The sequence below is a fragment of the Trachurus trachurus genome, assembly GCF_905171665.1.
Source record: "Trachurus trachurus genome assembly, chromosome: 8".
Taxonomy (NCBI): domain Eukaryota; kingdom Metazoa; phylum Chordata; class Actinopteri; order Carangiformes; family Carangidae; genus Trachurus; species Trachurus trachurus.
In genome coordinates, this window is record NC_139905.1 from 16,041,760 (window position 1) to 16,054,289 (window position 12,530).

At 44.0% G+C, this 12,530-nt stretch overlaps 1 protein-coding gene across 1 annotated transcript; it reads left to right on the forward strand.

Annotated features, from left to right (window-relative positions):
• The first annotated feature begins 371 nt into the window (after positions 1–371).
• Positions 372–7,854, forward strand: tfap4 (transcription factor AP-4 (activating enhancer binding protein 4)). The gene is made up of 7 exons (XM_083977922.1): positions 372–662; positions 3,817–3,982; positions 4,078–4,176; positions 4,312–4,482; positions 4,587–4,736; positions 6,293–6,460; positions 6,600–7,854. The coding sequence occupies exons 1-7, from the start codon at positions 574–576 to the stop codon at positions 6,756–6,758; spliced, it is 1,002 nt and encodes a 333-aa protein (XP_083834048.1). The 5' UTR covers positions 372–573; the 3' UTR covers positions 6,759–7,854.
• Positions 7,855–12,530: the final 4,676 nt, after the last annotated feature.

Consider the following 12,530-nt stretch of genomic DNA (forward strand, 5'->3'; position numbering starts at 1 on the left):
TTTGATGGGGGGGTCGTCAGATTCCTTTAACTCAACAGTAGTGCAGGTTTAATCATAAAGTCGGTGTCAGTGTTATTTATATAGAAGTCCACATGTGCGCTTTTTCGTCGGTGTAAATAGTCCTTTGTTTACATGCAGTCCCCTGTCTCTGCGGAAGGAGGCTTTCGGTAGTGCAGTGTGTGACTCCTACCAGCTGTTTCCCGCCTTGAAAGCCATCCGATCAGCTGCGCGCACGCACACATACACACACACACACACACGGTCATGCAGAGGGAGAAAGCAAAGGGGAGGGAGAGAGAGAGAACGAGAGAGAGAGAGGTAGAGCACCACACACAACGAGGGAACCCCATCAGCTGGAAGTCGAGTAACATTACAACTCTCAGCAGCCTGAAACTACTACATTGCACAGACGAGGGATTCCTGTCTTCTCTGAGGAGCTCACCTGTGTCTGATAACACGGATTTCTGACTTTCTGGCGTCATCGTTATTCTTTTATTCCGCGAAGACTGTTTGCTGTTTTTTTTTTTTTTTTTTTAAAGAGAGAGGGGGGGACCAAACTGGCGAGAGGCGAGCATGGAGTATTTCATGGTACCAGCTCAGAAGGTGCCGTCCTTGCAACATTTCAGGAAAACGGAGAAAGAAGTGATCGGGGGTCTTTGTAGGTGTGTATACTTCACCCAGCATGCGGTGTGTATTTGTATTATAAATCATATGTTTGGAGTGCATAACGCACTTAGCGACGGCGCTGAGGCAACATGCTTGATCTGATCTGTTATTGTGTACACGACCTATACTCACGGGCAGCTGCGGTCATTTATTATCACCAAACCCCGGGGTTGTCTTGCGGCTGTTCAAGTCGGGGGCTCCGGTTCGGACCACAGCATCCTCCCCCCGAGGTTATTTCGCACATTTGGCTGCGAAATCGATGTATTTTGTGGCTAACAAACATAAACCACGTGGTTCCGTGCACACCACGCTGCTACTCCGCTCCGGAGCGCATCCCCGCTCTATTTATCCTCAAATTATCCCCTCCGTGTCACTTACAGATGCCGAGATTAGCATAAGAAAGAGAAAGGTTGTGCGAACTGGTGCCTCGCAGTGTGAAAGGGTTTAATTTTACCGCACACATCAAAAGGGGGCTGGTGATTTCGCTCTGAGCCATCTGAAGTTATTGTGGGTAGTGCGGCCATGCTTGGGGCTTGTGCTAAAAGTGATGAGGGGGTCTGGCGTTTGTTTCCTTGTGAATGGCGCCTTGTTTTGGTTTATTCCCGACGTGAAAAATGTACAGCTGTTGGCAAAATTACCCTTCACTCGACACGGCGATAGTTTTCGTGGTGTTTCCGTGCTCGTAGTTCGCGCTACCGAGCCGCCTCCACTGCGTCTTTTCATCCCCGCACCTCTGCCATGCTGCCTGCCGCATTGTTGTAATGGCGGAGGACACGAAAAGTCTGACTGCTTCGGAGCAACGGCGGAGGTGTCTGGCACCGTGCGGGGAGTGACGAAGAAGGGAGCTCGTTTTTGGGGGTATTTTAATTACATCCCCGCTAGTGTGTCCGGTAAAAGGGTGTTGTGTGTGTGTGTTCCCGGGGAGGGAGGCAGGGAGATTAAAAGTGGTGTTAATAATAAGGGGGTGTGTATGTCGCGGAAGGCCCGTCCATACGTCCGCTGCCCGCAGCCCTGTTTGAAGAGGGAGGCGGAGGGATCTGCTCTGCTGCTGCTGCCCGTAGTGACGCGGGCAATCTGGGAAATGTAGGCCCTTTGATTTTTTTTTTTCTAATCCTCAAAGTGAGCCTGCGGTGAATTGGTACACAACGACATCTTTTTTTTATTTATATAGATATAATAATTTAACCCACACTGACTCATAACCATAACATATTGAATAATTCAGATAGTCTGGTTTTAGAATTAAAAATATGAATCACTTTATTTCCAGGTAAGGTGTGTAATATTGTAATGTCTAATGAATTAATAAGAATACAGTCAAATTGCTGCCATTCTCCTCCCAGGCCCATAATTAATGAATATATTTATGCACAGATTTATGATTTTGTCAGACCATCCTGAAGTGTTAAATTGTAGGCAAGAAGAAGCAGCCTCTCACACCCAAGGATATGAGCCTATTAATTGTAAAGCATTTTGGCTTGACTACTAATATGATAATTATCAATATGCTAATAATTTTCTGATTTGGTCCACTGATAAATTAATCAACCAATATGTTCAGCTCGGTTCACTTGGCTGGTTCATAAACTCTTTTTTCCAACTCTCTGTGGGACCCAGGCTCTTTCTCTACAGTGGCTTGTGTTTGTGTGATATGGTGAAGTCCAACCCCAGTTGGTCATGTTTTGGCAGTGGATGTGTTTGCTGGATGTGCCGTCGCAGTGTTGGTAGGCTACTTGTGTGTGTGTGTGTGTGTGTGTGTGTGTTTGTGTGACTTTATGTGTCCACACACACACACACTCCTTTTCTCATCTGTGTCGGCACAATTGTTCCCAGTGTTTGCACTGAGGCAGCTGAGTCAGTACAGATAAGAGCTTGACTAGAGAGGGTCCCAGAGATACTGAGCTCGATACAGAGGATGTTAGTGGAAGTTCGCCTAAAATTTCCCTCTCTGCTAAATTACAGCGAATGGTATGTAGAGGCTCTTCCTCACAGTTTTGGGGTTGAAATACTAACAGATGTTGTACTGCTCTAATTATGTCTCAGAAACAGTCAGCGGGAGTTAACAGTGAAGCTTCCACCAGGAATCCTTTTTAGCATTAAAGGCATCTTGTGAAGTGCGAACTTCACAACTGCCACTTTTAAGAGGAGGAAACTTGTTCACTCCCCAGAACCTTTTTAAAACCAGAGGATCAGGGGTTGAACGGCAAACACACATCACTCTGTGACACATGATTTTATCTCTGGGTCATTTTTTAAAAGGCTGAGTGATCTGATCAGTCTGGCTCTAAAGCCACAGCCTGCGCATCTGCAATTTGGGCTTAAACTATTGTGCTGGGGTTAAAACAATTGTTCCTCTAATTCCTGCAATATCCCACTGCGCTTACCTTTGTAGGATGCAACAGTTAGGATATCCACACAAAAGGGTGCTTATTAGTGAATTTAAAGGACTAATGCACAATGCACAGATGATTTTATTTCAATGTCAGAAAATTCTGCTCCACCCCACTATGACTGAAATCAGTCAAAACTCAACTAGAAACTATGATCTGTCTCGGTTACCTCATATATATTTATATTTATATATATATATATATTTTAACTGTATTCATTGGGACTATTTCTTGGGTACAAAATATTTCCAACTGGAAGGCAGAATTACTAAGAACTCCAGTGACGGTAGCCTTGCAGACGGTGCATTTTCAGTAAGCGAGGATTATGTTGACAGGCAGGCCAGTGCTTAGAATTTGTTTGCTAACTTAGCCAGTTATTTCTATAAACTCAGCTTTGGTGGACAGTAAAACTTCACCCTTCCACTGGGAGTGGTCTGTCAGTCTGAGCAATGACCAACTACCAACTGAAGCAGCAGGAAGAGGAGGCAGATCCAGGGAATTTGCGTTGACCCCCAAGAATTAAAGGAAGACATGCAATCAACCAACCCTCAACAACAAATGGGATTTGGTTTAATAGTACTCGAGGATGTAATTCTCCTTTTCTAAATAATATGTGGTTCAATTCTTATTGTATTTTCTATCCATATATCAACATCATCAATATTTCTCTTTATAATTTTGTATTAGAGCTATTTTAAAATGTCTGTTTTCTTTTTTTAAAACAGTTTTGCCCCTCCTCATTCTCCCTTCTTCCCCCCAGTCTGGCCAACATTCCTCTGACACCAGAAACGGCCCGGGACCAGGAGAGGCGAATCCGCAGAGAGATTGCCAACAGCAACGAGCGTCGGCGTATGCAGAGCATCAATTCTGGATTCCAGTCACTTAAAACACTCATCCCACACAGCGATGGAGAAAAGCTCAGCAAGGTGGGTCACAAACAAGAGATTTGAATTAGAGGATGACTTAGTTGTGGCTGTAACAGGCATGTAATATTATCTTTCTCCTTTTTTCCCCCCCCTAGGCTGCTATCCTGCAACAGACGGCAGAGTACATTTTTACTTTGGAGCAGGAGAAGACGCGGCTATTGCAGCAGAACAGTCAGCTCAAGCGAATCATACAAGTAAAGCATCACCATGCCAAAGTTTAAGCTCTTGACAAAGCTGTTACTAGGCTAGGCTTACTTTTCTGTCTTTCTCTGTCATCAGTTTTAGTATTGATTTGAAACCTATTTCCAATTTCTGTTTTCTCTCCCAAGGAGTTAAGTGGCTCCTCCCCAAAGAGGAGGCGTGCAGAGGAGAAGGATGAAGGGATTGGCTCACCAGACATCCTGGAGGAGGAGAAAACGGAGGATTTACGGAGGGAGATGATTGAGCTGAGGCAGCAGCTGGAGAAAGAGCGGTCAGTCAGAATGATGCTGGAAGACCAGGTGAAGATCAACACGCAAACACAAGAGGCTTAAGTCCCGACAAAATTATATTATTTTTGACATGCACTTAATTAACACTTTTATCGCCTGCTTTTGTTATTCAGATGCGCTCCCTGGATGCACAGATGTACCCAGAGAAACTGAAGGCGATCGCCCAGCAGCTCCAGGAGCAGCAGGGCCAGACACAGAGCCTTGTTCGTCTGCCGCAGCACAAGCAGCTGGAGAGGGACCTCACTCCTGCTCACAGCCCACAGGTCTGACACATTTGCATACGAGTCTGACTCACACACACACACAAACACACTGGAATCCCTTTGAGAATCATGCCTGTGCTGATGAATTTCACTTTTCTGTAATTGGTAAATTTCCCCAGTTCCAGTGTATACATTTTAAAGAGAAATTGATCTTTTTAGGAAATACAAATGAAGCACATTAAGTTTAAATGTGACGTTTTCTTCGACGTCAAATTTGGATCTGACTATGGAACGACAAACCAAAGAACTACAGTAAATATACTGTTTTTTTTCACCCAGTATATTTTGAAAACTAAAAATGTATTGTTGGCTATATTATCAACTGTACAATGTTCTACAGATATCACACTGACATAGTTGTACATGGCTGTCCCCTTCGCGTCCTGAATTAGAGCTGTCAACAGCTAAGACACATTTACAGTGTGTTAAATGACCAGCTCACACATATTTCTGCCGTTCCCATCTCCTGCCCCGACAGCAGCAGGATCCTGTTTCTGCAGGCTAACCCCAAATGAACATGATGCCAAATCAATCGGTGTGTGCCGTCTGTCCATCCACAGCTGGTGCACATGTAGCCATGTGACACTTTGAGACCCCTCCCAACCAGAGCTGGGTGATACGACCCCAAATGGTGAAATCTGACGAATTTACCCAACAGGGTAGAAATTATTGTTCAAAAAAGATTGCTCATTCACATATATTTTATACTATCATTGTATCTCCATGACACCCAAAGCCTTTTTCACATGATCTGCCCTAATATTAGGGCTTCAACTTTTACTAAGCTTCTAATCACATGTCACAGCTACAGGATGGTACAGTATGTTAGGGCATCACTAACATAAGACATGGTAGAAAGCTCTGGACAAAAAAACATGTAAATGGACCTCGATTTTCTATGTCAAACCACTATTTTCAAGGTCAAGACTGAACTTGTCCTTGAGTGTCCTCTAGTGAAAGCGGTGATATAATATAAGAGTTCCTATTTTTCATTTTCATTGCTAGCTGGACAGCTTTGGGTGGCCTTTTGAGCTTTTTTGGGGGGGGCTTTTAGTGTGTTCAAGGGTTAAAGTTCCTGTTTTCTGTCTTGGTGTACCTCAGTGGGGTTGGGTACTCCATTTTGGTCGAGCTCAGTCTGGCTGAAGCTCCACCTCTGTTCGTGTAGTGGCACTCTGATGAGAAACACAAACAACCCTCACTTGTGCCATTTCAGGTAAAAACAACCACATGCCCAACAACCTTGGTTTTTTTTTAGAGGCAACTCACAACGCGCTGTGAGAAGCTTTCCCCAAACAGAAGGGTGGGGAAATTTAGGTTGATGAGAGATTCCTAACATCTGGCCTGGTTAATGTTACATACGCTGTCCAGCTGTGCTCCAAGTTATTTGTGCAGCAGTTCCCACTGTGAAGGTGTATATGTGCTGTTTTACCTTGTTTCTTTTTTGGTGGTTTGTGTCCATCAGATTTATAGGGTGTCCACTTGGATCACTTGTTACCATAGTGATGTGGTGAAAATGGATTGAATGGAAAGAATAAGAAGTACTTTGTCTCTTCCAGGTGTTGGCTCCGGAGACCCCTCCTGCCCCTACACACCACGCTACAGTCATCGTCCCTGCACCTGTCCAAAGTGCTCAATCCCATCATGTAACCGTGGTAACCATGGGCCCGACATCAGTTATCAACACAGTGTCCACATCCCGACAGAACCTGGACACCATTGTTCAAGTAAGACACAAACACAAGGAAGTGAGAGGAAGAAAAAAAAAAGAGCCGTTTCTTGCTGAGATGGTTTATAGATCTGAACACTAGAGGGGGCTGTCGTCACTCACATCACGACTAATCCCTTCCTCCCTTTTGTCTCCAGGCAATCCAGCACATTGAAGGCACCCAAGGGAAGGGCTGTGCCGGCGAGGAGGAGCAGCGAAGAGCGGTCATCGTCTCTTCAGGTCGCGTGCTCTCCGACGCGGCGGGTTCCGACACCGCCTCAAACAGCGACGGGCCCGACGACTGTTCACTGCCCTGAGGTCACCCCCCCCCACCCCCGGCATCTCGCGGGTGCCGCACACTTAACACCCAAACACAGAAAAAGCCGAAGCAGACCAGGGCTACGGGAGGCTTCAAACCCACAGCACTCTTGTTCAGTGGACATTAATAGGGCTGGCAAACAGATTGAAGCACTCACCCTTTTTTTTGTTTTGTTTTTAATACGCACTCTTACATGTTGTACCGTGATAGGCAGCCCAGATAGGTTAACACTTAGACACTCATACATGCCGTTTCTTCTGCGTCTTCTCTCTGCTTATCTCTAGCCCCCCTGCTATTTCACTTAAACACAGACTCATTCATTAATCCGTAGGAAGGTTATTAGAGAAACTACTTCACCGACTGATTTCGAAACACTGTCATACAGGATACTAGGACTTTGAATGTCTGCTTAACATCTCCATCATCCACCAGCATTGTTTGTCTCTTTATTTGGCCTTGAAGCCATGTGACTTATCTGCAAAACAGGGAGACAAAGTCAATGAAGAGCCCAGCAGTGTAGCGTCACCACCACCACCCAAGACCTGAGCGTCTCTGCTAAAATGTACATCCTTTTAAACCTTCTCATCCTGGCCCACATCCTGAGACACTGTGAGCTTACAAAACTGTCTTTAGGCTTCTGGATGAACGATTGTGTCATTTTTCTCTTTTCAAGTCTACCTTTTCATGTTCTGTTTCTCAAAGGCTCCTGCAGCCAGCGAGATGAAGCAGTTGTACTGGAAAAACACAAAAAAGCAGCACATTTATGAATGCTCGGGAGGAGAGAGTGCACTTACTGGTTCACAACTGTATTTGTTTGTTAACATTTTTACTGGGCTGGGTTCCCAGTAATCCCACATATGTATTTAGCATGTTTTTCTTTTAACTCATAGCCTGACATAAAAAAAAAGACAAAAAAAGACAAAAAAAAAAAAAAAGAAAGAAAATCAGTACTTTGCCATTTCTTAAGACTTTCCCTTCTTGAACATAAAAGCACCTGGCTTGTTAAATAAGCTAATCTGTGGGCACTCCCTAGTGATTTCCACTGGTGTGTGTGTGTGTGTGTGTGCGTGCGTGCGTGCGTGCGTGCGTGCGCAAGTGTGCACGTGTGTGTGTGTGTGTGTGTGTGTGTGTGTGTGCGCGCAAGTGTGCGCAAGTGTGCACGTGTGTGTGTGTGTCTGGGTGGGTGTATGCGTCCCTTTTAGCCTTTTGAATCAGCATGGCGTTAGTGGTTCCCCAGACTCTGGCAGTCTGCAACGACGCCACTTTTGCCTTGAAATTAAGGCACACGTGTGTGTATGTGTGTGTTGTGTGTGCGCCGCACACACAACACACACGCATACAAATATGACTGACATACAATCACTTGTTTCCTAAATCTTAAGGGCTGGTTTTATATAGCCCATAACGGTGTTGTTTCTTGCCCAAATTGTGGGACATCTTTCCAAGCAGAGTATGTTCCAAATATGATATAAATACCCAGTGAAGTTGTTTGAATGTGCCATGGAGGTAACTGGGTCGACCACACATGCTCTATGCATTTCCCTACGTAGATCATTTGTCCCTTTGAGTGCTTTTGTCTAGTGTACCACACTATTTACATGTTTCAGATTTGATATTATTTTTAAATGCATTTCTTGCCTGGAACTGTTGTTTGACGGACAGATTAACATAAGACGTGGCTGAGAAAGGCAACACCTTGCCTTACTAATAGCCTGTGAGTGCAGGGAGGCACTGTGAAGCCAGCCTTAACACAGCCCTGGGGTCTGAGAGACGTAGCTGGACACTTGATCTGGGCCTTTAGGTGGCTACTGGAATCTCTTTGCCTTTCCACACAGGTTGTCGACCCCCAGGGTGTGTTAGAATATATATTCCCAGTTATTTTGTCTGTTTCACTTGTGTTTCTTTTATTATGTTTGCCTCAAAGATGAACAGGTTGCTGATATATACTAATTACATACAAGTGCTTCAGATCATTTTCCCCCTAAGTATTCAAATTGTGTCTGAATACTAACCTCTGGTAGGATTTGCATGTAGATTTGCAGCTGTTTTGGCTCCATCGTGTGCACTATTATCATCAAATGTGTGGATAATGATTCCACCATTAAATGTTGACATTCCATGAAATTTTACTCCATTTTTACTATCAGGCGACTTTTCAAATGTTAAACCTGGTGTATGTAGAGATTAGTGGCTTTTGACACATCACTGCTATTTTAAATTGCATTTAGCAAAATCCCCTGCACCAACCTAGAGATGGAGCTTTGAATTGCTGGACAGATAGACTTCATCTATCCTGATTTATTATACCCTTTAAGAAATTACTGATGTCGGCTCTACTGAAACGAGTCAGATATAATCATGGGACATTTTCCCAGTACTTATCATTAAAGGAAGGGGATTCCTGGATATTGAAAATGTTGTTTGCATGCTCTGCTTTTTGTAGAGCCCTTGTGTCTGCATTTGAGAGTAGAGTCTTCTGCTGAATCCCGGAGCTGTTTTTTAATTCCATCTGTGTTTTGCACTCTTTTCTGTGTCTTAGAAAACGTTACGTGGACATATCAAACTGTCAGATGAGTGGGGTGGGCTTGGGATCATTAAATGGCGTCACGATTACAAAGCACTTACTGTACTATACTGGAGTCGGCCTCTTTGTTTTGTAAAGAGGGGCATCTCCTCAGCTGAAGCTGATTATTATGAGTAAAAACCGCACAGCTGTGTATCCCCTTTTCTTTCCATGTCCAGTCCTCCCAAAACTACACCTGTTTGCCCCTCACATCACTTTTTTTTTTTTTTGCAATCTTTTGTGCTGTCTTTGTTTATCTATTGTCCGTATCTCTATCTCCCCTCACATTTTGCAGCTCCCTCCTCTCCAGCTCTTTTTGTGTGTCCTTTGTACCTTTTTATGTTAGACCTGTTGGTGCATCTGGTCATCAAGAAGCTATTTTTTTTCTTTTGTTGTTGTTGTTGTTGTTGTTGTTTTTATTTTTTAAGAGAAATGTTTTGGGGATAAAGAGGCTTGTGCCTTTGTAAAGACAGAATAATAAAGTTTGTACTTTGTTTTTTACACATTGGGTCCTATGTGTGTCTCTTTCTTTTTGTGTCTTTTTAAAATGAGGTCTCAGTATTGACAATTTAACATCTAAGGGGCATAATAATGACATAACCAACTGAGTTACTTTCCCCTCCAGTTCTGGTTGGCTGTCACTCCAGCTGTACAGTTGATGCACAAGTGTCTATCTCTGATTGGTGGATGAGACCCCCCTCTCTCCCCAGCCCCGCAGCTCATTGCTAAATTAAGATAGACCACCCCCTCTGTGACAGTCAAAATGTACACCAGGGACAGTAGGTGGCATCTCTTGCTGTCATGCCTTGATGCACATTCATACTCTGTAAGCCTCCTGTTAACACCCTCACACCCTCAGAATGCCTCTAGTTTTGATGTCCACTTCCACCGACTCAGTTTGAACTTGTTCTTAAAGGGATATTCCGGCGTAAGTTTAAGCCATGGTCCAACGCACAGTAACACCGAGTTAGACCCCCCCCTCCAGAGATGAACCGCTAGCTTCTCCAGTTGTAGCAACGTTAGCAATGACCGCAGTCACCGCACCATAACAAACAGCGCAGTATACGGATCCACTATCCACCGATCAAAAAGCCACTTACAGCCACAACTAATGCTCAGAACAGCACAAAACTTCATCAACAGTACAAACATGGTCCCAGCATAATACTAGGCATCAAACATCTGTTGGCTTTGCCTGGTTTCTATTGAAAAGAGACGAAAACAACTCACCCACTCTCCTCCAGTTATACGCTATGCAGCAACTTTCCGTGTCCAACATAGAGTCCAGGCACGTCCGAGGCCGACTGGCAGCACAATCATCTGGTTTCAGCGGCCACCGACAGGCAGTGACCACCACACTGACCACTTGATTCCCCCAGGTCCAGCACATATCCTCCACCAGCTCTCTCCCTCTGTCACTTTTAGCCTCCATTTCCAGCACATAGCCTCCACCGCAGCTGCCCCTCTTTCACTTTACTCCTCCATTACCTTCTGCTTGTCTTCAGTAAACTCAGTCTCAAACTGATAGGGGCGCCCATCGAAATGAAACCAGTCGTCGTTGTTCTCAAACTGCATAAACTCAGCCGTGTTGTCCCTTCTGTGATGTCTGCTTGTTACTGCCATGGTTACAGGTAGTCAGCTGGCGTGGAGCCGATTACCGAGTGAAGTAGAGTCCCGCTCAAGGATGAAAATGTGTGTGTATTACTCCATATAATGCAGCCAAAGTTCCTATGTATCTTGCCTGTCCTATCAGTTTATAAAAGTTATTATCGAGTGTTCACAGGGAAATGAACGGAATTGGGCATTTCTAACTTTAGATATTTGCGGGAGAAAATCACGTAAACAAGCGCGAGATTAGACGTGACGTCACACGCGAGATCAGGACGATGTTTGTTGCCAGAAGAGACTGTAAACAGTGAAGCAGACATCACAGAAGGGACAACAACACGGTCATTTAATAAGGTAACTGTTATCACTAACAAATTGACTTGTTGAAAATTGATTATACTGTACCTTTGTCTATGGTCTGTTTTAGCACATACCAGCTTTGGAAAGTGTGCCAACTTTGGTTGTTTGGTTCTTTAGCCTGGCTACCGCTGAAATGAATGAAGAAAAGGATGAAGAATCAGAGAAATAATGAGGACTGCTTAATTAATAGACTCCAACCCGTCAGTTGTTTTCTGTAGTTTAACTTTACCACAAGGTTCCAAATATCATAAGGAAATACGATCATTTTCACCCACCTTCTCCAGTTTCTGAGGAAATGCTCTCCAGGTCAACATGTAGGCTAGCTAGACTACGTCAGTGTCATGTTATTTTGTGAATCTCAAGCATACAATTCACAAAATAACATAAGACTAGAACCAGATACACGAAGAATTACATGTGTTGAAACAACAAAAATGTAAACATTTCAAGCACTAAAACTGACATTTCTTGAATGTCTCAAAATATGATAATGCACTGCAAAAACTGTAAATGGCTCCTCCTCTCTCAGCTTGGATTTGAAAACAGTCTCTAGATGTTGGGCACCAGGCCTGAGAAACTCTCAGTCTGTCATTAATATGTTGCTTTTTCATAGTAATGACAGTATCAAAGCTGTAGCAAACAATTTAAAGGCATACTTGGCAAAAGACTGACTGATACCAGGGTTGTGATCTGTAATTAACAAAGAATTAATGTTCACTAGAATTCACAAAAGCTCATCTAGAGCCCAGATTGTCTCATAAACAAACCACAATGCCTCTCAAGTAGATCCCACCACCAGTGAAGTTCCTCAGGATTAAAGCAGTTTTACGCTTCAAAATGAACATGCTGCATTGTTTGGACACGCTTTTTGAGTCATTTGGGATGGACATGCTTGAGTAAGAAACTCCTGCCATATTTGGGGATTAATTTATAGTTGTGATGTTGATTCCCGAGGAATTGTGAGATTATGTTCACCACAGCGTGTCTGCTTGGGTGTGATAAAGCAGTAATCCGCCTAGAGTTTTGCTGTGTTAGGGATTCTAGGTTGACTCAGGGGTCTTTACGTTGCAGACATACCCTCTCCTCTGCTCTCATCCTTCACTCTCACACTAACAGTCAGCGTTGGCAAACTAAGAGCCTGCTTAGGGCCACCAGAGGGCCCTCAAGAGGACAGTCTTTTGACTCTACCGACATGGCAGTGAGCATTTTGTATGACAAGTGACTTTAATTCCATCATTT